Genomic DNA, 25917 nt, shown 5'->3' with positions numbered 1-25917 from the left:
AGGTGCTTATCTTGCAAGTTCAAAGACATAAGTTCAGTTCCCAGGACCCACACTTACCAAAAAAAAGAGCCGGGCAGTTGAGAACTCAGCAAGTAAAAGCACTGCAGCCAACACTGCCTGAGCTCAGTCTCCTGGGCACCGCACCATGGAAGGAGAGAACCAAAGCCTCCAAGTGTCCTGACCTTCACAGTGTTTCACTGACTTTCTTTTTTGTTATTTTGAGTTAGGGTTTCTCTGTGTAGCCCTGGCTGTCCTGGAACTCTCCCTGTAGATCAGGCTGGCCTTAAACTCAGGTCCACCTGTTGTCTCTGCCTCCCAAGTGCTGGAATTAACGGTTCGTGTCACCATGCCCAGCTCTTTTGCTTTGTTTTTTTTGAGACAGGTTCTTGAACAGGCCTTTTTGAGACAGGCTGGATGTGAACTCTCAACCTCGCTGCCTTGCCCATGCTGGCTTTACAGGCTTCTGCCTGGCTGTTGCTAGACATATTTAGTGGTGGTCAGTGTAGCTCAGATCTTTCGCGGTTGAAATGGACACCTGCCTTTTGTGTCCAAGTAAGTCTATATGCTCTGGGCAGCAGGAGGGTGATGTGGGTATAGGGAAGATGCCCAGGGCAGAGTAGAGGCCACTGGGGCAGCTGAGTCAGCGGTCCTCATGGCCTGTCAGCCTTCATCATGTTCTCAGTGTGTACATGGTTGGGTGATTTTACTTTGCATTCCTGTTGTAGGATCTTATAAAAACCTTTTCAGAACCACCTCCTTTTACAGTTTATCCTGCAAAGCTTGTTGCTTTGTGTTAGTGGTTTGCAAGTATATTGCACTTCCCAGAGGCTGGGGGGAGGAGGAGGTTAGCACAATGGGGAACAGTGGGTCAGAAGGCGCTTTATAGTCAGGAGAAATACGTTCACAGGAGTGTGACTACAGATGATGAGAATGGTCAGTGTTTCTAGGTGAAGCTGGAAGGGTGCTGAACACTCCCCTACAAAGGAGCAATACACGTTTGAGACGGTAGGGTAGGGGTGCCCTGGAGTAGATAGGGATACCTGAGTTGAGTATCACATAACATGCTACCATTTAAACAAGTTTAATTTTTTAAAGTTATTTTTAAGTAAATTAATTTAAGTTTTGTTTTTTTGAGACAGGGTTTCTCAGTGCAGCCCTGGCTGTCCTGGAACTCACTTTGTAGACCAGGCTGGCTTCCAACTGAGACATTTACCTGTCTCTGCCTCCCAAGTCCTGGGATTAAAGTCATGCAACACTATACATACTTGGATCATCTTAGTTTTAAATCATGTAATCATGTGTATGTGTGTGACTATGAACACATTAATATATCTGCAGGTACCATTGGAGGCAAGAAAGAGGATATTAAATTCTCTGGAGCTGGAGTTACCTGTAATTATGAATTACCTAATATGAGTGCTGGGAGTCAAACGTGGGTCCTCTGTAAGAACATTACACACTCTCTGTGGCTTTGGAGCCTGTCCTGGAACTATAGACCAGGCTGGTCTCGAACTCACAGAGATCCACCTGCCTCTGCCTCCCGAGTGCTGGGCATTACACACTCTTGACTGCTGAGCCATCTCTCCAGCCATAACATGTACAATCCAAAGCAATGTTTAAGTTAGTATTTAGGAAAACAAACTGTGTAGCTACTTGAGTTTCATTTCCACGAGACAGGATGCCCCTTCTGAACCGTACGCTGTTCTCACAGGCAGCATCCAATGCCTTGTCCTTATTCAAACGCCTCTCTCTCTCTTATCCCAAGAATGTTTTATTTAGTGTAGGATCTTAAATGCAAGGCATTTCAGACATGACCTTCCATTCTGCGCGGTCAAGAGTATAAAGAGGAGGAGTGCCTCGCCTTTGATTGGCCTGCCCCCCTCTTTGTTCTTCCACTTGGGGGGATGAGCCCGGAAGCATCTTATTGGATTACAGAAGTCAGGCTTCTGCTGTTGTATTTTTAAGCACATGGATTTCATATAAGCTATAGCCATGCACACGAGAGCCACAGACAGAGCTCGGGTTTGTAATTTAAAAAGACATTCTATGTCCCTTCCCTGTAATAAAGCCAAGGTGGCACTTTTGGATCTGAAGTTTCTGGTGGTGCCTGCATATGGTTTGAGAAGGAACAAAAGGTTTTGAGGTAGATGCTGGGGTTAGACATGCTGGACGTAGAGGGTCAAGACGTGCTAAGTCCAGATCTACATGCTTCTCCCCCGCCACCTGTGCGCTCCAGACTTTTCCTCAAAGTGGGGGATTTAGTAGAGAAAGCTGCTTCTCCAGCAGGCCTGGAACTCAGCTACATAGACTAGGCTGGCTTCAGACTCCTGGCAGTTCTCCTGCTTTGGCTTTGTGTGCGATGGGATTGTTAGCATCTAGGTTTGTAATCCTAGTACTCAGGAAGCAAAGGCAAGAGGAGGGTTGAGACCTTGAGTTACAGTCTGTCCAAGGCTACGCAGAAAGTCTCCATCTAAAGGACAACAATAAAAAAACAAGACAGACGCTGGAGTGCAGCTCCATTGGCAGAGTGATTGTCTGCCATGCAAGAAGTCATGGATTTGGTCCCCAGCACTGAGCAAACTCGACATGGTGGCACATGCCTGTGATCCCTCTGGTTGTATAGCCACCCTGGGATACACAAGACACCATCTCAAAAGATAAGAGAGTGGTAGAAGGAGGTACTCAGTATCTACTTCTTCCCAAACAAATAATCTGCACACACAGAGCACACACACTCCACTCCCTAAAACAGCTATTTGTATTACTTGGCATGGAACTATATTCATGTCTGTAATTCTAACATCTTAGGAAGCTGAGGCAGGAGGATTGAGTTTAAGACCAACCTGGGCCACGTAGGCAGTTGAAAGCTAGCCAAGGCTATCTATACATATAGTGAGACCCTATCTGGGGAAGAACAAAAGGAAAACAAACAAAAAAGGGAGCATGGGACACCTGACTCTTCATATCATGATCTTCTTGACTTACAATGTGTAAGATGGAAGTTCAGTTAGCACATGTAGCCTGACATGGTTCAGTTAGCACATGTAGCCTGACATGGTTCAGTTAGCTCACATGTAGCCTGACATGGTTCAGTTAGCTCACATGTAGCCTGACATGGTTCAGTTAGCACATGTAGCCTGACATGGTTTAGCAACACAGCACACTGCTGAGGGGCCTGCAACCCACATCCAAATCTTACTGTATGGTTCCCATCAAACATGTAGTACTTGATCTTGAACCATATTAAGAATGAAGACAGTAGCTGGGCGATGGTGGCGCACGCCTTTAATCCCAGCATTAGGGAGGCAGAGGCAGGCGGATCTCTGTGAGTTCCAGACCAGCCTGGTCTACAGAGCTAGTTCCAGGACAGGCTCCAAAGCCACAGAGAAACCCTGTCTCGAAAAACAAACAAACAAACAAAAAGAATGAAGTCAGGTATCGTATGTGCATGAAATGCCCAGGGTAGGCAGAGAACAAATAGTGGACGCAAGGCTGCAGGAAGTGGGAGGAGACTGCTGGGCATAGAGCTGATGAAGTGGAGTGGCCAGGGTGTTGGGAAGTAGTAACTGATGATTGACGTACAACCTGGGGAATATGGTCAAACCATTGAAACATACTTTTAAGTTAAGGATTTTGTGTTATAGTAATAGTTTCGCTTTTTTAAAAGACAAATACTGTGAACTTTTAAATGTTACCAATTTTCTTCTGCATTGTTTTCATTATATTTTATTTGCTTATTGTGCTTGTGTGTACATAGACCACACTGTGTCAGAAAACAGGAGTCTTCTCCTGCCATCACGTGACTTGGCATCTCTTACTTGCTGAGCCATCTTGCCAGCCCTCATTTTTGTTTCCTTTTTGCCCTTTGAGATAGGTTCTCACTGTGTGGCCCAGACTAGGTTTGTCCTCACGGTGTAGTCCAGAAAGATGGCAAACTTTTAGCAGCTTCCCCAGAGTTGGAATTACAGATGTGAGCCACTAGCTCAACCTGTCCTAGCTTTCAGTAAATGCCCTCATCCAGTCAGTGTTGCTGGCCCCGCCTTCTGTGAGGGGGCTCACAGCCTTCCAAAAAAGAGGAAGGATTCTGAGAAGCCTCAGCTACCAGCCTGTGGAAAAAATGAACATGTTGTGTATTCAGAAGGCAGGCTTAGGCCAGCGGCTTTCCGGTTGAGCCAATGATGACGGCTTGAGAGGGTGCTTAAGAGAGAAGGCTTGAGACTGATTGGCCTGAAGTGCCCAGGCAGCAAAAGAGGTCCATTAAGAATGAAGGTATTTAAAGCTGGCATCAACGGAGAGCGCTGGACCCACATCCAGGGTTAATGCACAGCTTTTTGGCATTGATTGGAGACTTTGTCCTGTGGGCCAGACCCCCACCCATCCAATCTGTGTACCTTGTTAGAAGCTAGGGCTTTCTCTGGGAATTACATACACCAAAGGCTTTGGTTTTACTTAAGCAAACGAAGGTCTTTGGGAATATCCAGATGGCCTTTTCAAGTTTTGCCAGAGCCAACAATGCCAAGGTGTGGAGCCAATTTAGTCTCAGAACCACCAGTTCCTACATTGTCCAAGTCCCCAAAGGCTCCTTCTAAATGGGCCTTGTGACTGTAGCACCTGCCCCTTCAGGACATTTGTCTTCTCCCTGCCCTGAGGGAGGGAGAGGCGTGGGCTGCTCTAGTGGTTTGCCTCAGGACAAACTGTCCCCATCCAGAATTCAAAGCAATGCTGGTACCTGCAGGTGCTTTGAGGACTTGGGTTAAAGGGTGTGAAGGTACTGGAAATAGCCAGTCATTGATGCCACAGTGGGGTCTCCGGCATTTTCTCTCACCCCACCCCTATCTTCAACACCACAACACCCCATTTTGTGTATCTGTGCACCTGTGTATGATTGTGCAGTGCTCACAAAGGCTGGGGCTCTATTAGTTCCCCTGGAGTTGTCATGGCTGATTGTGAACCACCTACCATGGGTGCTAAGAACCCCACTCTGGACCTCTGGAAGAGCAGTACAGGCTGAGTGATCTCTGAGCCATCTCTAAAAACCCTAAAATATCCATTTTAACCCCTTATGGCTATTTCCAAAGAAGAGATCCCTTCTGAGAGTCTGAGACCCTCTGGAGACTCAGCAGTTCAAGGCTATGGAGCCTCCAACGGACATCCTTGTACTTACATTCCAGGAGCTCAGACCTTCCGATGCCCCCCCCCCCCTCCTCAGAAACCCTGGCTCAGCTCACTTGAGGCTTTAGGGAGGGGTCAGGAAAGCAGAAAAGCTATGCAGGACACTTCCTTTTTATGATCACAAGCATTCTGGGAAGGGAGTGGCTGGCATGGTCGGACTCTGTTCCCTGTTGTACCAAAGCTTTGATGAGAAGGGTTGGGGAAGGATCAGATTCCCAAGAGCAGATCTGTGTAGACACCCCCACAGGCAGGGGCAGCCACACCTGTAGGCAGGAATGACCACTGCTGAGGGCGAGCAGGGAGACCAGGGAGCCCTGCTGGTATCCCAGCTTCCTCAAAGAGTTTAGCCTTCTTTAGAGCCTGCTCAGCCTCCTGGGTGCCACCCCCTGCCCGCCCGCCCCCCGTGGAGTGGCCTTTGGGGCAGCTGCAGAAGATTCTAGCTCTGCAAATTGGGCCACTGCCATGTAATAGCAGTACTTAGTGGCTCACTTCATAGGCTCTCGCTTCAGATGTTGCTATGGAGTCCTTGAGATGAAGAGCCTTTTTTGTTAGTTTGACACAGTCTTACTCTGTGTCCTGGAATTCGCCATATAGCGTAGGCTGCTTCAAGCTTGTGGCAATCCTCTTGAGTAGGGTTACAGACATCATGGCCATTGTGTCTATTTTTGTAGCCCAGGTTGTAGGCCTCAACCTGGAATGGATTCTCTTGCCATAGCCTCCCCAATGCATGGGCTACTATATCCAAACATTTGATTTTAGAAAGAGGATGACTGAATTTTCCTGATAGTTCCACAGCTAGTCAGAGGCACAGTTCAGGCCAAAGTCCAGATTTATCCAGATTCTGTGTTTAGTGCCGAGCAGTGCCGGGGAGTGGTGGCACCTGCTGGAGCCACCTGTGCTAACAGAGAAAGGGGCCTCCAGGAGGGGGCTGGTCCAATCAGAGGTTGGCTTTCATCATGGGAATCATTCTGTTCCTTGCTGTCTCTGTTAACCTGTCTCTGCTGGTCTTTATCTTACCCTCCAGTGCCCTTGTCACTGGCCTTTCTCCATGGAGTCCGCCACTTAATTCTAGTATTCCCGATTCTTCTCTCTTCCTGTCCCTCCCTTTGCAGAGGGCCTCTTATTATCCTTACCCCTTTGCCCTGGGATCAGCTCCAGGGGTCAAAGTCCCTCTTAAAGCCTGACTCTTGGAAGGAGAAAAACATCATCTATCATTTATGTTGCTAGATTGCAGCCCAGAGAATGTTCTTATCAAACCGCAAAGAGTCAGGCAGACCCACAGGCTCCCGTGCCCTGAGTGTCTTCACTCAATAATGCATCTGAGACCCACATTCAGGGTTTTGGGAGCTGTGTCACCCACACTGGTTGCTGTTGGCTACAGTCAACTAAACACAGGTTCCTCTTTCAGTTCAGCTCTCAATAAAGACAATGAAAACCATTGTTATGTAAAGGCAGGAAAACAATCTATTTACTTATTTAAATTGTGTGTGTACACAGTGCATGATATATGAACACGAGAGTGGATGCATGTGCCTATGCTCACACACATGGAGGCCAGCCGCAGGGTATCAGGTGTCTTTATATTCCTTTTTAACCTTATTAGAGTTCCCTAAGTGTGAAGTGTTGGGGAGGCTGGCTTGGTGGTCAGTGAGCTGTAGATCGGCCAGTCTCTGTCCACTCTAATACCGGGGTCACAGGCATTCAAGCCCAGGCCCTTTGGCTTGCAGAGCGAGTACTCTGAGTACATAGTGAGCCATCCCCTCACCCCAAACAGATCAATAGAATGATATAGAAAAGGTCATTTAGCAGTGATGGAGCGTGAACCCAGGACCTCCTTCTTGCTAGGGAAGTGCTTTGTTGAGTTACACTCCAGCTTTTTTGTTTTGTTTTTCAAGATGGGGTTTCTCTGTGTAGCCTGGGCTGTGCTGTTACTCGCTCTATAGACCAGGTTGGCCTCAAGCTCACATTGATTCTTCTGCTTCTGCCTCCTGTGTGCCACCACTCACTCTTGTTCTTTGTTTTGTTTTGTTTTTGTTTTGAGACGAGGCCTTTCTATGTAGCCCTGGCTGTCCTGGAACTCACTATGTAGACCAGACTTCTCCTGAGTCCTGAGCGTAAAGGCATTCACCATCATGGACAGACAGCCTCGCTGCCACCTTTTGAAAATTTCTGCATCCTGTTCTGTTGAGTGCAAGTCTGCTGCTCTGCTGTTTACATCTTTTGCCCTTGAGAACAGGCCTGCAGTGACTTCCTTGTTCAGCTGCTCTTGGGCAAGTGTCTTGTGTAATGAAGTCTTATAAATATGCTTTGTAGGAAGGAAGGATGTAAAACCAGCCAGAATGGCCTCCATGCATTATACTGAGCCAGCTGTGGCAGTGCAATTTTATAATCCTAGAACTTGGGAGACAAAGGCAGGAGGCAGAAATATCGAGAGTTCAAGGCTAACCTGACTACATAGTGAAATTCCTTTCTCAAAAAAAGGGGGTGCCCCATATGGGCCAGGCAGTGGTGTGGTACACACCTGAAATCTTAGCACTCAGCAGGTAACTACAGAGAAACCATGTCTCAACACCCCCAAAATTGCACACATGCTCATATGCGCCTGCTGCAGCACCCCAGGCCTTTGTGCCCACATCTGTGATAGTTCAGTTCAGCCTCTGCACATTGCATACGAGACCGCTTACCTCAAGATGCAGTCTTCTCGGGGAGGATCTAGTTACTAGACTTGGCTTTTGTCATGCTTCTCTGCAGACAACTGCCAGCTGCCTGTGGTGCTTTTCCTCTTTCACTCTCCACCCACCTCACCACAAGTGCCATCCCAAACAAGGGCTCCTGGGTCCTGTGATGTGTGAATTCTCGGGAAGGTCTCGATCCTCAGGAGATTGGCATGTGGGACATCCTAAGTGGCCTGTGACTTGCCCCAAGTCCTGAGCATTTGCAAAAATATCCATTATTTTGCTGTTTATTGAGATAAGGTCTCATTCTATTAGCTCAGGCTACCCTGGAGTTTACTGTATAGTTCACATTGACCTGAGGCTCTTAACAATCCTCTTAACTGCCTCAACTTTCCTACTGCTGCATTGCAGGTCTGAGCCACTGTGCCCAGCCCTAACATAATGTATTGATCATTCAGCAACTAGGTATAAGCAGCTTTATTTGTTTTATAGCTACATAGCATTTTGCCCCAAGAAAATACCACTATTTATTTAGCTAATTCTGCCCTGATGGATACTTGGGTTGGTGCCCATGCTTGTGTGTCGGAAACAATACCTTAGTGAAGAACCTTGCATAAGAATTTGCATGTGTGCAAGTTTCCAATTCTTGGTCACAGTGGAACTGGGAGCACACTGGGTTAATGAATAATGGAGTCTTTTGAAAGAGCTGCAGCCATGGAGGTAAAAGGTTAGAGGAACTGGGCTATGGCAGGTGTCACAGTGCTCACACTGTGGCATCTAGAGCATGTGACCTGTGGCTGTACACTATGTATACTGAAGCCTGCACCTGGACCTACTGGCTGGCCTTCATGTTTTTCAACCACTGTTAACTGTTGTTGTCAGAGCCTTACTGTGGAGCCCGGCTGATTTCAGACCCACTCTGGCCTCTAATTCATAATCCTGCCTCAGCCTTCCAAATGCTGGAGTCACCACGCTCACTACTACTCACTACTAGTTTGTTCTCTCTCTCTCTCTCTCTCTCTCTCTCTCTCTCTCTCTCTCTCTCTCTCTCTCTCTCTCACACACACACACACACACACACACACACACACACACACATGCCCACTCGCACTCCTTCTTGTGGCACTGACTGAGGTTTGAGACTAAACCTCTGGCAAGCTAGCAAACACTGAGTTATATCTGTCACTCTTGGTCTCTTTTCATAGTTTTTGACTTGGTATTCTTTTTTGGTTTTTCAAGACAGGGTTTCTCTGTAGATTTGGAACCTGTCCTGGAACTAGCTCTTGTAGATCAGGTTGGTCTCGAACTCACAATCCGCCTGCCTCTGACTCCTGAGTGCTGGGATTAAAGGCGTGCACCACCACTGCACTACCGCCTGGCCCTGACTTGGTATTCTTAGAATGAGCCCCCCAAACTGAGGTACACTCCCCTGTCCCTCTCTAAGGGATGTGGCATTGTTGTGGGATTTCTCTCCTGAGCAATTACCTTTCCAGGCAGGCCGAGCAGGTTAGCAAACACTCTGTGGAAGCAGCTGCCTTTCCCATCAATGCTTGCTTGTTCTGGATAATGAAAAATGATGCTAGCATCCATTAAAGAAAAAGCTGCCTCTTGTAAGCTGTGGTGGACAAGTGGGCGCTTGTCATGGAGTCATTTGCTGATGCATGTGACCTGCAGACTGGGAAACGCCTCCCTCCGCAGTTTGGACTTCTAGCCTTTCTTTGGGTTTGTTTAGGAGTTTTGTTTAAAGGTCAGAGGCGGAGGGTCTGTGCTTCTCTGGCACAGCCCACATTTGGTGAGAGGGCTGGCCTCGTGTTCATTCTCTACAGAAGAGGGTTTTAGATCTCATTCTTGAGTTATTGAATGAACCAAATATTCTGGATTTCCTGGAATCTCAGCAACCCCAGAGTCTGAGGCAGGAGAACCCCCTGAGTTCAGAAGCTAAAGGCCAACATGCACAACACAGGCTGTCTCAGGCAAAAGTTCTAAGTTTCTGTGACAGCTCTCCATACCCAATGGCCCAAATGGCTTTGGGCATTTCTGTGTTCTCTCGTGCTTGGGAAAGTGATCCTAGATTGATGGTCGGCTGGCTCTGTGACTCTCAGCTGCTACCAGGAAAAAAGTTGATTAGAAAACCTAACCTTAACTGGGCATAGCGATGCACACCTTTAACCATAGTTTTGGGAGGTAGAGGCAAGCAAATCTCTGAGAGTCAAGGCCAACCTGGTCTATATAGTGAGGTCCAGGACAGCCAGAGCTATTGCATAAAGAAACCTTGTCTTGAAAAACAAAGAGTAACTACAAAAAAACCCAGAAAAACTAACTGGCTCCCCAACAGCATAGGAGCCTACACGAGGTGCTCACTCAATACCTATGTATCCTGGTTGCTACTGTGTTGCCTGTGTGAGTATGTGCAAACACATGCCATGGTCATGTGGAGGTCATAAAACAGCTTGTGGGGATTTAGGTCTCCTGCTGTTTGGGTCCCAGGGATTGAACTCAGGTTTTTAGTTTGGCAACAGTCATCCTTGCTAGCTGAGCCATCTCTCTGGCCTGCCTATTTTGTTTTATTGAGACAGGCTCTCATGTATCCTAGACTAACTTTGAATTCTACGTAGATGACAATGATCTTGATCTCCTGATCTTCTGGCCTCCACCTCCAAAGTTTGTGGATTACAGGCATGTGCCACCACATCTTGCTCCTGGTTGCTCTTGTAATTACTGTTAATTAAGGAATATTTGTGGCTTCTCTCTTCATTCTTTACTTTTTGATAGCTGTGCTATTATTGGGTGTGTAGTCCTTGGCTCATGGGGTACTCCTCAAATGAAACCCTAATAACTATATTTCTTCAAGTTCATTGAGTTATAATTTACACACCTTACAATTTGCCCAGTGTAAATGCACGTTAATTTTTATAAGTGTACTCATAAAGTGGTTCACCCATCCCCTGATCCAGCCCCCCTTAGATCTACTGACAATCAAATACCCACCTCACCTCAGTCCCAGGTCTCCATGAGCCTGCTTTTTATCTTTTTTATAGCTTTTTCTTTTTCACTTTCTTTTTATTTTATTTTTTGAGACAGAGTTTTTCTATGTTGTAGCTTTGGCTGTCCTGGAACTCGCTCTATAGACCATGTTGGCCTCAAACTCAAGAGATCTACATACTTCTGCCTCCCAAGTGCTGGGATTAAAGACTGTGTACTAGAAAAAATGTTTCTAGACATGATGCTGCACTACATTCCTTTTATTGTGGAGTCATGGTAGCTATAGCATAATTTATCTATCCTGGTAGCAATAGGTTAATCATATAAATTTCAGAGCCTTAAAAAATTCATGTGTGTATATGTATGTACTCTGTAAGAACAGAGGAACTATTTCTCCTGTCCCTATTTTTTTTTAAATTAAAAACGTAGGAAAAGAAGAGTGGGAAGAGAAAGATTCCCTTATCAAACATCACACCCATTGAAAATGTTTCAAATGTCTTTGGTGTATGCAGAGAATTTGCAGCTGTTCCCCCATTCACCTTGGAAGCATTTCTGTTGGGCACTGGAGAAATGGCCCAGCGGAAATGCACTTGTTCTTGCAGAGGATGTGGGTTCAGTGCTTAGCATCCATACCGATGTTTACAACCATCTGTATACTTGAGTTCCAGGAAATCTGACCCCTCCTTCTGGTGTCTGAGGCAGCTAGGCTTACGTGTGGTGTACACACTTAATGTGCAGCCATACACAAACATTTAGATTGAAAGAGAAGTTGGGTTTGCCCAGGCCTTTAATCCTAGCATTTGGGAGGCAGAGGCATGCAGATCTCTGAGTTTGAAGCCAGCTAGAGCTAGTTCCAGGACAGCCAGGGCTACACTGAGAAACCATGCGTAGAAGTTGTATTTGCCCTCAAACTTCAAGAAGACAAAATTTAATATAGACAACATAAAACAGTTTTAGCAAAACCCCCAAGATTATTCACCTTGGGCCAGTAAGAGGACTCCGTAGTGGGTTTTCACCCACTTGCCTCAAGGCCCGATGACCCAATGGTAGAAGGAGAGAACTGACTCCTGCAAGTTGTCTTCTGACCTCCACACATGTGCCATGACATGTATACACCCCCACACATGGAATATACACACCAGTAAATAAATATAAACATTACTAAGGAGGATGCAGAGACGGTTTAGTGATTAAGAGCACCTGCTGATCTTTCAAGGACCCAGGTTTGGTTCATAACCCTTAACTCCACTTCCAGGGGACCTGGTGGCATTAAGCTTTCACGTGGTGTACAGACATATATGTAGCTAAAACATTCACACATAAAACAATGAATAAATGTATAATTATTAAAGAAATTCATCCCTTGTTGCCATCGCCACCTCCAAGTCCTGTCCAGGTTTTTTGATCGAGGGCATTCACACAGAGCAGATGGAGCGGTGCAGGGTGTCTCTTGTCGGACTCCTTCACAAAGCGCAGGCTCTACTGCTTCATTTCCTCTCATCGCGGAACACGCTGGCTACACCATATTTTATTCAGCCACCATATCCAGCATCTGCTCATCTCCGCCTTGGCGTGTTAAATACCTGTGCATGTTGTTATCTAACCCACCACCATACATACAGAAACCACTGCTATTGACATTAAAAACCAAACCAAGCCCCGATGTGGGGCAGAAAACACCCTGACCGTATCTGAAGAGGTGACGTGTGTATGTCTCTTCTGTCGTGTGAGGACCCAACAGTCCAGGTCAACAAATGGGGCGACGGACACTGTGTTCTCCCCTGATGAGACAGGGGAGTGAAGGAAACCCCCAAACTCCAGAAGGTTGGGGTGCAGTTAAGAAGGTGGGTTTCTGGGTCAGCTGGGTCAGCCAGTTTGATGACTCTGCCACTTGTTGCTGCATGTGCTTGGAAGAGACACTTAAAATCTCTGAGCCTTTGCTGAGTAATGTTTCACACAGTGGTTTGTAAAGTGCTTATTACGCCTGATGCAAACCAGTTTTGCAGAGCTTTTTTGCTCACCCTGGATTCTACAGGAGCTTGGGGAAAGCTAAGATCTGTCCGTTCCTGGACTCTCCCATCTCTGGATGTCTGTATTAAGTTAGTTGGAGTCAGGACCCTGCCTGGCCCGGGCAGTTTTCTTCAAGGCTCCCAGGAGAGAGTGCACCCTTCGCGTTAGATCCCAGGTAGAGATTTTAGGTGTTTTGGCCAGCATGCCTTGGTTCCCAAGTGGGACCAAGCCTGAGAGCTCATAGGAAAGACTCTAATAAGGGCTAGGGCTAGGAGAACCGGGGCACCAGCACTCAGAGCTGCCTAGTCTTGCGGGGAGACGTCAAGGGTTGAGAGGGTGAGGGATCCCACTGCTATGGAATTTAGAGCAGGGCCCTCCCTGGCCTCAGGAAATCCCACAGAAAGGGGAAGTGGGCAGCCTCCTCTTTCTAATCAATAGACAAAAGGTCTTGGAGCTGCCACAGGAATGCTCCCTGGGGTGGCAGCCAGTGCCAGTTAGCACCCCTGTATTTAGTTAGTGAGGTACTGTGTCTGCCTGTGGCTAAAAGCCGGGGCACTATAGTCCTGACTTGCTATGGTGGAAGCCAAAGGGTTTCTCCTTAGCCCCATTCCCCCACTCCCTTTTAAAGTCAGCTAGGCCAAAAGAGACCTTTAGATCCCCTGAAGCTGGAGTTAATGGCAATTGTGTGTGAGCTGCCTGACATAGGTGCTGGGATTTGAACTGCATCCTCTGGAAGAGCAACGAGTGCTGCTAACCACTGAGCCATCTCTCCACCCTATTTTTGCTCCCCCCTTTCGTTTTTGAGGAAACCCAAATACGTTTCCCTGTATGGTAGGGTCTGAAAGCACGAAATGCAGCGAAGTAGGTACCTGCGGCAGACCCCGCCAAGGTGTACCCCTAAGAGAACACGCCACACACAACAGAGTTAGTGTAAGGGGCTTATTGGGGAACGGGGAGAGTAAAAGAACGAAAGCCCACCTCAGAGTGGGGACATGAGAGAGGCTGACAGACAAGAGTCCAGGCAAGAGAGGCAAAAGCAAGCGGGAGGACTGTGAGTGACGGACACTTCAAGGGGTGCCTGTGTCGTGTAGCTGATGATCGAAAGGCACCTGGCAGCAGCCTTGGTGACTAAGGTAGGCTGGCCACCATGGCGGGAACGAACAGGGACAAAGTCCTCACCTTCTTGCACTTCATTTTCCATTTTTCTTAAAATAACTGGGACCAGGGTCCTCACCAAACAGGACATCTAGGAACACTGGAACCTAATACTGGGTCTGCAGGGCTATGCCACGATCAAGCCTCAGAAAGTTTTATCTGCAGACTCTGGCCATTTCTGGATTGCCCAAGAGAAAGGCCCAAGAGTAAATGATTTCAAACTTTTCTTTTCCTTGGTTTTGACATGAAGGGAAAGGGAGATGCTCTGAACTGAAAGGAACAGGAGCCACTGCTGGGCACGAGACCTCTGTAGACCCACAGGCTATCCTTACTTTAATTCTGGTACAATGGCCACGTCTTTTGTGTTCTTGCCTGGCTCTTCTGTGCTGCATCAGGGACCCTGGCTGTGCTAGGCATGCAGTGGGTGGGCCTTGGAACTGTCCCCACATCAAGATGTAGAGTATTAACCTGGCTGCTGACTGACTCGAGACGCCCCATTCATGAGACTGATGGCAGTCTTCACCCGCATGATTGTGATCAGCACTCACTGGTATTTACTGTGGAACTCGAAACACATTAGCTCAGGTAGAAACTGGGCAGGTGTCCACAGTCAGTATTAATGACGTCACACATCTGGGGACAGTCTGGGTGATGATGGAGTGCCCTTTAATCCCGTTTACTCCCAGAAGTGAGAGCGGAATGAGCACGAGCAAATCCCTTTTCCTCTCCTAGTGACCAGACTGTAGTTCTTGTCCATGGCTCCTCGGCCACATGCCCCAGATGTGGACAGACTGAAGGACTGTCCTTGCCCTATTTTTCGAGCTATGATGGTATCTTCTGCTGAGTGTGGTTGTTTTGTAAGAATGTAGTACTTTCTAATTTTGTGGACATCCATTAATGGAGGATGTTCCAGCATTACCCAATGCCATCTAAGAAAGCGAGGGACCCGGGGAGATGTTTTCTGGCCGGTGACTTCTGAAGGAGAGACTGTCTGTCTACTCCAGGGAAACTCCTCATCTTCCATCTTCAGTGTTAAATGCAGCTGTAGTTTGGGGTACACAGTGGCAGTGTGGCCCTCAGGAGCTCAGAAGCCTCTCTGATCATACGTTTGTAACTTTGAAGTAAAACTAAACCCCAAGGTCTTGGCATTAGCCGTAGAACTTCTCTGCGGGGAGACCTGTGCCTTGTGTCCCACCTGTGTGTGCTGTGAACGTAGCTCACAGTTGTTTCTGAGAGCACCCCCTGGTTACTAAAACACCCAGCCGTGGTCAGCTGCCTTTGGTGACTGGTGACTCCCTGGTCCTCAGGCCCCGGCATTTTCTGCGGTGTTTGGAGGCTTCTGCGAGAGTTTTGTTTCTACCCACTCACATTCCAGTCTCAGCCACCCCAGTGGAAGAAGAAATGGAATCCTTCAAGGGAGACCAACCCTGGCAGGATGGCAATGACAGGAAAAGAATGTTGCTGAGACTCAGTCACCCGCTGCCACCAGAGTCTTTCATCGGCTTGGGCTTTATTTGTCTGCACTTAAGTTGTCTCTTCCAGGTTTTCTGCTTTTAACCACCACTTCTTCCAAGTGGGCTAGAAGATGGGTGCAGATTAATGCAGAAGTTAGACACGTCTAGAAAGACATTGCCAAGCACGGGGCCTGCTATAGATAGAGGCATTGAAGTACAGTCAGGAGCAAGATCTCAGACTGGCTGGGTCCAACCCCGAGCCTTGATAAGTTACTATCTGCCTAAATTTCCCCTTGGATAAAAAGATGTGGCAGTCAGTGGTGGCACACACTTTAGTCCCAGCACTTGGGAGGAGGAGACTTCGACAGAGGCCAGCCTGGTCTACAGAGTGAGCTTCAGAACAATCAGGACCACGCAGACCCACTTCCCTTCAGGCTTCCCTCCTCATCCCCCCTAAAAAAAAGCTGCATACAGTTCTGGGTCTGTATGTTTAGTATTTGTAAAGTGCTTAAAATGGAGCCTGGAACAATAATATTCTACAAATACTTAAAATGTGGGTAAAATAGTTGACAAAGGATAACTGAAACTATTCAGCTTGTAGGAGGGGTTGTTTTTAAGGGTCTTGATGTGCAAGCCAGGGTAGCCTCAGACTCTGCAGTAATGGAGCACCCCCAGTTAGAGACTATTGCTGAGCTGACAGAGGTGACTGCTGTGGCGGGCTTCGGGTAGAGGTGCTCAGGGGTCTCAGTTCCCCGGTGGACCATGCGGCAGGTAGCAGCCCCTAAAGGAAAGGTGTTGTGCTGGGTGAGGTTGACTTCAGACCCTCACTGGCTTTCTTTATTCAACACCTTCTCATGGAAATGAACACACACCCAGTTCCATGTGCCGGTCTCGGTGTTCTCTTATCTCTGCATGGCTGAGCCGGGCTGGAAGGCAACTCGCAGAACCTTCCTGGAGCTGGAGAGTCCCTTCACTTTTCTGTAATTATGTCTCAGCCCAGAGCGTCTGGTTTTACTGAAAGATAATGATCCCTAACCAGCCAGCTGGAAATTCAGGCTGGGGCTCTGCCATGCCGTCACCTCTCCAGGAGTGAGGCCGAGCCACCATTAAGAAGTGCCTTGAGCAGGTTAAATGCCTTGCACCAAGTTATTTACAAAGCCATTTCCACTCTTCTTAGCCACCACCCTCGGCAAGTCCAGTCATGCTTCTGCTGATTTTGACTGCGAAGATTTGTCCTGGCTGTGTAAAGGAATGAGGCCAGTTCCCATTACCTGCCTGTGACAAGCCCCCAAAGACGACCCACTTGTGCTGTGGGTTGGGAGAGTTTCTTTAAAATCATCTTTGAAGGTTCCTAATTTGGACTTTAGAAATGGTATCTGGGAACTACTAGGGAGATGATTCAGTCAGTAAAGTGCTTGCTGCACCTCATTGTCTGATGAGGTGGGGGACCTGTAATCTCAGTATGGGGAGGTAGAAACACTAGATGAAGTCCTGATCAGCCAGCCTGGCTGGCTTGTTGAGTTCCAGGCAATGAGAGAGATTCTTGTCTTACAAAACAAGGTGGACAATATCTGAAGAACTATGTTGAAGTTGATTTCTCTCTCTCTCTCTCTCTCTCTCTCTCTCTCTCTCTCTCTCTCTCTCTCTCTCTCTCTCTCTCTCTCACCCCATACATGTTTATACGTCCCATAATAAAGAATAGCTGAAGTTCATATAGATCCTTTTGCAAAGATCCATTTGACTGATCCATTAGATCCATTTGATTCCAAATCTGATTCCAAAGAAGCATATTTTACCAGTGGGATTGATGGTGGTGCTGGTATCTTCCCTCTCACGATGGAAGCGTTCATGTCTATTTTCTTTGGCAAGTGCTGGGCTTTTGATTTCAGACATGTTTACAAGGGCGGCCCCTGGTGGAAGAAATGAGCACTGCAAGGCAGGCATCTTCCCCAGGCCCAAAGTAGAAAATGTAGAGGTGTATAAAATAGACACAGGGAGAGGAATTTTCTTAAGAGAGTGCTTGGACAAAATGGGAATTCCATTTTGAGTAGTGATGGACACTGTTTGAAAAGGTGGAAAGTAAGCTAATTTCTGAGTTTTATTGTGAACCTTTTTTTCAACCTCGGTTACTTTTCTGTGTGTACACATGTGTGTCCCGTGGTATGCCTTTGGCGGTCTGAGGACAGCTCACAGAAGTCAGTGCTCTTTCACTGTGGGGGGGTTTTTAGCTATTGATCTCAGGTTGTCAGGTTTGGCTGTAAGCACCCATACCTGTAAGCCATTTTAGTGACCCTTTTTTTTTTTTTTTTTTTTTTGAGGCAGTCTGAAATTTGCTGTTTAGTCAAGAAAGACTTGAAACAGAGTGGTGTATTCCTATAATCCCAGCACTCAGGAGGTCAGCCTGGGGGGACACATAGTAAATCTCTGTCTTCAACAAAACAAAAAATAATTGTCCAGAGATCTTACTGCAGCCTCTGACCCTTGGATTCTTTAGGTGTCCATATCTAAGCTCTGTTTTTTTTTTTTTTTTTTTTGTTTTGGTTTTTAGTTTTTATTCTTTTGAGAGACGGTTTCACTGTGTAGCCCCGGCTGTCCTGAAACTCACTTAGACCACCAGTCTGGCCTTGAACCCACAAAGATCTGCTGATATGTGCCACAACTGCCCAGCTTCTGTTTTCTTTTTAAGATTTACTTATTTTTATTGTTTTATATGCATGCAAGTGTAACATGTTCATGTAGTGCCTGTAGAGACCTAAGAGGACATCAGATTTCCTGGAACTGGAGTTACTGGCAGTTGTGAGCCACTGTAATGCTCCTAGAACTGAACTTGGATCTTCTGGGAAAGTTTTGAGGTAGTGTCTCTTGTCTCTGCAGACTTGACTGTGAGCTGGAGGCCAGCTGGTCCTGGGTTTACATGTGCAGACAGCTGTGTCCTGCTCTTTACATGGGTTCTAGGGGTCTAAACTCTGTCATCAGGCTGAGCTGCAAGTTCAGTCTAGCCTTGTGGTCTGTTTTCATTTTGAGTTACCTCTCTTGCTTTCACTCTGAAAATGATACTATTTTCACTGACTTAACTAGATGAGGAAAAACACTCAAACCAAACTCCAGAGATCAGTTGCCCTGTATGTAGGAAGATATTGATGATGATGAAGGGGCCCCTGGGTATGGGTGTTCATCGTCAGCTTATGGTTTATTGAGCCGGTGCATGTTCTGTATGATTTGGTGGGTGGGTCAAGTTCACTTTTTGAAGAAGGAGTGTCCTTATCTGTGATCTAGTTGTCCAATATCCTAATTGCTGTAATCTCTGTCTTGCAGTGAGATTTGAAGGATGCACCGGTCGGCCAAGGACAGCCTACTTTTCTGAGGACTCCAAATTCAAAGTGGCTCCCGATGGTGCCATCACGCTCAAGCGACCTCTAAACCTTCATAAACTGGAGACCAGTTTTCTTGTCCATGCCTGGGATTCTACTCACAAGAAGTTTACTGCCAAAGTGATACTGAAGTCTGTGAGGCACCACCAACACCGCCACCACCACCATGTAGGTTGCGCTATTTCTTGGATGTGTGTATATTTTTCAGATTGCTGTTGACCTGGGTCCTCTAACCTTGGTATTGGGATCTTGTGAGGCAAGATAATTTTGCGGGAAAACCCTATGGGGTGCTAAGTGGCCTCCTTGACTCCAGGAACACCTGTCAGTTACCACAGCCAAAACTACCCCCATGGGGGTAAGGGTAAGGGTGGGGGTGACAAAATTATCCCCAGTTGAGGACAGTCTTTCTGACTGAACTCCTTCTTTATTGGGTTTGGAGGTTGCTGTTGGGCTATAAGGATTTGATAGTGTAGGATAAGGAGGAAGACACGGGCCCTGCTTGGCCTTGTTAGCCCACCATTGCTCTCTCTAATCTCTCATCCCAGTAATCAGAGAGGAGTCATTTAACCTGTATAGACTGAGTGAATTCACACACACAAAACACTAAGAACATATGTACACACTTCCTTTGTGAATAGCAAAATCTGGATGCTTAAGTCCCTTATAAATGGGTGTAGATAATCCACACACAACCGGAACACCCTCAGGTTAGTGCACCTCTACATAAGATAATGCCGGATCATGTGTCATGTATCACTCATGTGACAGTTGTTATACTCTTATTACTTAGAGATAAATGAGGGGGAAAATCTATAATATTCAGCACAGACAGAATTTTTATAGTTATTTTGTTTGTTTGTTTGTTTTTGAGGCAGGATTTTGCTATAAAAATAGCCCAGGCCGGCTTCGTTTTCCTCCTGCCTCAGCCTCTTGAGATCTGGGATTACAGGTGTGTACTAACATGTTTGATATGGGTTTCTTCCTTTTGCTTTTCTCTTTTTTAGCCCGTGATAGCCTCAAGCTCACTGTATAGCAGATGACTTTTAACCTTTCATCTCCCATGTGACAGCATTACAGGCTCATTTTGTGATGTCGACAAGTATTCTGCCAACTGAACTATCTCCAGTTCTATAGACCTTAAAAAAAATCATTAAAAAGCCAGGTGGTGGTGGTACACGCCTTTAATCTCAGCACTTGGAAGGCAAAAGCAGGCAGATTTCTTTTTGAGGCCCGTTTGATCTACAGAGCTAGTTCCAGGAGAGCCTGGGCTACTCAGAGAATCCCTGTCTCAAAAGATTATAACCTCTTTCTGGGCAGAAGTGATAGAGAGATCTCTGAGTTCGAGGCAAGCCTGGTCAACAGAGCAAATTTTAGGAAGGCTACAAAGCTACAAAGAAACCCTGTCTTGAAAAACAAAAGCCAAACAAATCTTTTAAAATCTTTTCCTGACCCTCTTTTTGTTTCATTTGAAAGATGGTTTTGTATAGCCGAGGTTGTCCCCAAACTTGATGCTAGCCCAGGGTGACTTTAAACTCCCAACCAATCCTCCTATCTCTGCCTCCCATGTGTGGTATTGTAGGCATGCACCACCATATCTGACCATGAAAAAAAAAAATAGTTTCTATCTGTACTTGGTTGATCACAGATGCGAGCCTGAGATGGAGGGACAGCTGGGTGAGTTAGAGTCATCAAATACTAGCTGAAGTCATTGTTGTCCTGAGGCAGAATGAATAAGGTTAAGTGCTGGTTGGCTCACTTAGCAAGGAGAGGAAGACCAGTAGAAAGTCTTTGTCCCTCTGTAGAGCTGGAGAGACAGACAACTCAGCAGGGAAGGATGTTTACTGCTCTTGCAGAGGACATGGGTTTGGTTCGCAACACCCATACCAGGCACCCCAGAACACAGTAACTCCAGTTGCAGGAGATACAAGCCCTCTTCTGCCCTCCATGGGTGCCTGCATGCCCATATTGCACATAAATTCATGCAAACAAATAAACTGTTTTAAGCCTTCTTTCTACTGTCACTGGCATCAGATCCCTCCCCAGGTGTTTGCAATGCCTGCCGCGAGGTCCCGACAACCAGCAAACATTGAAGAGGCTGGGCACAGACAGACTATTTGCTATTTAGATTCTGGTCATGAATGTCCCTGGAGGTTGTTACCAGAAGCCAAATGCCTTTGCCTGCCTTAAATGTTCTCTTGGTATTTCCTATGGGTCTCTCCAGGGGACTTTCTAGCCGTATCTCGCTTCCTGCCTCAGAAGTGTGGATTGTGCCATATCCACTGAGTGCCAAAGCCTTTAAGGTTGATTCCTGTTCTGTTCCCTGAAGACTCTTGAGGTTCATGGAATTTAATAACCCTCTAATATAGTATTTCTCTTTGATGCAATTAAAGAACGAAAGAACTTAGTTCAATTACATTAGCCATGGCTTCCTGACTCCAGTTGGCCGCTCATGTATGCAAGTTCAGCACAATAAGTGTGTATCCCCGGCTTCCCACCACCCCAGGCAGTTGACTTGTGGTAGCCTTCTAAGACCAAGAGCAGTTTGGGGCTTGTTTTTCCTCTAGTGCCTCCCCCACCTCCACCCCCATAGACCTTTGCCTCTGCTGACTTTACTCTGCCTTCACTGCCTTCATTTCTGCTGTATCAGGATTTGGTTCAAGTATACATTATAGAAACCCCCAAGCTGGGTGTGGTGCTGCACACCTTTGTGGTTTCTTTATTTATTTTGTTGTTGTTGCTGTTCTTTTGAGACAGGTTTTCTCTGTCTAGCTCTTGCTGTCCTAAAACTCGCTTTTGTAGACCAAGCTGGCCTCAGACTCACAAAGATCTGCCTGTACACTCAAGCTTGTGGCCCTCCTGCCTCAGACTCCCAAATACTGAGACTACAAGTGTGCGCTATAGCTTCCCTATTTTGTGGACAGGGTCTCATCATAGCCCGTGTGGGCTTGCACTCCTGGCCCCCTTTCAGGTGTTGTGATTGTAGGTGTGCACCACCAGCACCACACGTGGCTTGCTGGATTCTTAGGGCTTTTCATGTTGGCTGCTGGAGTGAATGCCAATCCTCCCATCTTGTCAGGGAGGTGGAGGACACGGAGGTGTGTGAGACAGGAACTTGATATGAAGACCAGGCTGGCCTTGAGCTCACATATATCTGCTTGCCTCTGCCTCCCCAATCTTGCATATAAAGGAGTGCGTGCAGCACAATGTCCAGCATCCATTCTTAATTGTGAAATGAGGGAGAAAGAGGAATGTTTTATATAGCTTAATTGTCTAGCTTTTTAAGAATTTTTATGGGATTCTCAAGCACTATTCCTACTTTTATTAACCACATCTAGCCGTTAAAATGTCGTTTTGTAAACAAAAACCAAAAATGTGGTGTTGGTGTGCATGTGTGTAGAAACAGTTCAGAGGTCAATCTTCCTCAATTTTTTTTTTTTTTTTGAGATAAGGTGATACATTGCAGCCCTGGCTGGTCTAGAACTCACGGTGATCCAACTGCCTTTGCCTCCCAAGTGTTGGGATTAAAGATGTGTGCCAGCATGCCCAGAAACCACCATGGTTTTTGAGACTGGGTCTTTGCAGCTAGACTGGAATCTACCTGTCACTGCCTCCCCGGTGCCAGGTTTACAGTTGTGTGCCACTGTGTCCATGCCCGCACAGCAAGCACCTTACTCACCGAGCCCTCCTTCCAGGCCCCAGGCACTATTTATTTATTGATGAGACTCAAATCCAGTCAGTTATATCCCGAGCTCCCAAATGTAACCTATGTACATATATATTTCTGGGCACAAAACTGAGGTATATGTTAGAGAAAAGGAGAATTAAAATTTTAAAGATTTGTTTATTTTTATTGTATATGAATGGCTGTTTTTCCTGCATATATTATGTGTGTGCCACATGTATGCCTGCTACCTGTGGAGGCTGGAAAGGGGCTGGAACTGAAGTTACAGATGGTTTTAAGTTTCTGTATGGGTGCTGGGAAATGAACCCATATCCTCTGCAAGAGCAGCAAGTGCTCTTAACAACTGAGCCATCTCTCTAGCCTCTAAGTTCTGGATTTAATAAGAAAAGAAAACTCTGGGTGTAAGGGTAATCCCAATGTTTGGGAGTCTGAGGCAGAAGGAATGTGTGACTGTAATGCCAGCCAGGACTGTATTACAGACCCTGTCTCAAAAGACAAAGACCCAAACATGCTGGCTCATGATTTAATCCCAACACTTAGAATTCTAAGACAGGTGTGCTGTGAGTTTGAGGACACCCTGAACTACATAGTGAATTCTAGACCAACTCTGTCTCAAAAAAGCAAAACTAGCCAGGCGGTAGTGGTCCACACCTTTAGTCCCAGCACTCGGGAGGCAGAGGCGTGCCCTTCTCTGTTAGGCCAGCCTGGTCTATGAGTAAGTTCCAGAGCTGTTATAGAGAGAGGCACTATCTCAAAAAACAAAGAAAAAAAAAACCTAACCAAAAATAAAAAAAAAAAAAAAACTAATCAAGCAAAAGACTAAAACCAACAAAACACAACAACAACCAAAAGACCCTCAGTCTTGGAGTGGTGACACAGACTTGTAATCTCAGGCTGAGACAGGAGAATTGTGAGTTTGGGTGAGCCTCAGCCACACAACACAAGACTTTGTCTCTCACACAAAATACATTTGGAAGTGAAGGCTTAGAAAGTACCACACTTGTTTTGTAAGCATGAGGACCTAAGTGTGAATTCCCAAAGCCCACACAATGCCAGGGGAACTAGTGTGGGTCTGTAGACCCAGGAAAGTGACACTTGGGTCAGCCAGCCTGACGCGCACAGTGACAAACAACCCAGAGACTGGGGTTCTCCTGATTAGCACACACCTGCTGTGAAATCGCAACATGCAAGCACACGCAAATCTAACGTTCTACCTCTTCCCCTTTGCCCGGCTGGGTTTTCGTGTTCGGGATGTTTGGGCACGATTCCCTTTGCTCTCACACTCATCTCTGTAAACACCATGCAGCTCTGCAGGGCAGGACCTTTTCACCCACCAGTGGGGTTGTGTTCATTTACCCGTGACTAGTTGTTCACTGTGGCCGTGTCAGATGGCCATTTGGAGGCTTAAGGTGTACTGTTGATGGACAGCTTATTGTATATTCCCTGCCCTGGAGTTAAATTCCCCCCAAATATTATGTTAGTGTTTTCCAACTGTCGTCATCTGCATTTACTGAGAACTTGCTGTGTTTTAGGCACTGTTCTAGATACTATATGTAAGCAAGTATCATTTAGTCCTTCTAAGAACTCTAGAATCTTGACACAAAATATACTCTCAATTTTAGCCAGATGTGCCACATACCTTTAATCCCAATATCTGGAAAGTAGAGCTAGGTGGATTTCTATGAATTAAAGGTCAGCCTGGTTTACATAGTGAGTTTCAGGTCAGTCAGGGCTACAATGTGAGACCCTATCTCTACAAAACAAAACAAATACCCACTTTAGTCATTGGGACAGTTTGCACAGAAGTTATGTGATCTCCTCTGGAAACAGACGGGGAGATGAGAATTAAACGCGAGGTAGCCAGTCCCAGAGCCAGGACTTAGACCATGCTGGCTTTCTTTTGTAGGTGACAAATGCAGGGATGGGAAGGGCAGAGTGTGTCAGGGGTGTGTGTGTGTGTGTGTGTATGGCAGGTATGTGGAATTGGGTTTTAGAATACATGGTCACATTTTATGTCTGTCTTTAATGTTTTGAATCCGGAGGGCTGAAAATGTAGCTCAATTGGTAGAGCCTGGCCTAGCATGCATGAAGCCCTGGCTTCTATTCCCCACCTTCGCTCAAGTAGCATGGTGGAACATGTCTGTCATCCTGTGACAGATAGAGGGAGGAGCTCAAGTTCAAGATCATCCTTGGCTATACAATTTGAAGCCAGATTGGGCTTCATGAGATTGTTTCTAAAGAGACCCAAACCAAACAGCAAACAAGTAAACAGGAAATAGGGCTAGATTAGAATTTGGTAGGTGGTCTGTGTTGCTAAATGAGTATTTCCCTGTGAAGGAAGAGGGTGAAATCTTCCAGAAACTTTGTTACCACAAATCACTCTAGAGCACTTAAACAATTTAAGAGGCATTTTCCTTTTATCCTCAGCTCTTATTTCCCTGAGTGTGCATGAAGTTATCTTTATTGCACAGTGGAACTGTTCAATACGAGTCTCCAGGTTATTTTTGTTTCCCATCCAGCAGCTTCTGTTAGAACAAATGGGACCCTTATAGGGCACAATAAGATTAACACATTTGTATCGATCTCAAAGTAGTTCTTAGTAGCAATTCCCCAAACTTAAACAAGTTTGGTATTTAAACAAGATTGATAAACTCCACTTTAGAGAACTATATCGCTAGGAACAAAGAAAGGAAGTCCAGAACTCCCAAATATCCCCTCTGCATCACCTGAACCTATCAGCATAGTGTCGTTTAAAGGACATGCATTATGTAAGTTTTGTCAAATGTTCGCACCCACAAATTGTGTTTTCACAATGGTTATTCAAATTCTGGATATTAAGAATTTAAAGAGCTCAGCCTGGTGGTGGCGGCGTGCATGGCTTTAATCTCAGCACTTGGGAGGCAGAGGCAGTGGGATCTCTGAGCTTGAGGACAGCCAGGGCTACATAGAGAAACCTTGTCTTGAAAAAACAACAACAGCAGCAGCAGCCAGAATTTAAAGAGAATATAGCTTTGTTTATTGTGTAGCTGTGTTGGTCGGCATTCTGACACTATAACAAAATTCCTGGGACAATTAACATAAAAAGAAAAAGGTTTTACTTGGATTTTCGGTTCTGAAGGTTTAAGACCAAATGATGCTGTTATTTTGTCTTCTAGCAAGGACAGCACATCAGACTGAGAGTGAATAGGAGAATAAACCACACTCATCTTATGATACATGAAGCAACACAGAGACCGAGGTCTCACAGAATATTTCAAGGACATATCTCCTTGTGATCTGAAGACCTCTCTTTGGCCACTAAGTTAGGAACCAAGCTTCCAAGCATAGGGACCATTATGGGCAGTCTGTGTCCATACAATAGCGTTGTCAGGAGCTCTTCATTTTGGGTGGGACATGTAATTTGCTATTGAGAATGA

At 46.2% G+C, this 25917-nt stretch overlaps 1 protein-coding gene across 1 annotated transcript in view; it reads left to right on the top strand.

The window, feature by feature from the left end:
- The window catches only part of Cdh1 (cadherin 1), a 67347-nt gene that overhangs the window by 29253 nt on the left and 12177 nt on the right, over positions 1-25917 (top strand). The window contains exon 3 of the mRNA XM_050143880.1: positions 18764-18987. Within this exon, the coding sequence (XP_049999837.1) occupies positions 18764-18987 (224 nt within the window). The remainder of the gene's footprint in view (positions 1-18763; positions 18988-25917) is intronic.

The sequence above is a fragment of the Alexandromys fortis genome, unplaced genomic scaffold (assembly GCF_014885135.2).
Source record: "Alexandromys fortis isolate MF-2015 unplaced genomic scaffold, M_Fortis_MF-2015_v1.1 scaffold_1, whole genome shotgun sequence".
Lineage (NCBI taxonomy): Eukaryota > Metazoa > Chordata > Mammalia > Rodentia > Cricetidae > Alexandromys > Alexandromys fortis.
Note: the sequence above shows the minus strand (reverse complement) of the source record. Positions and strands in the feature narration are given on the sequence as shown.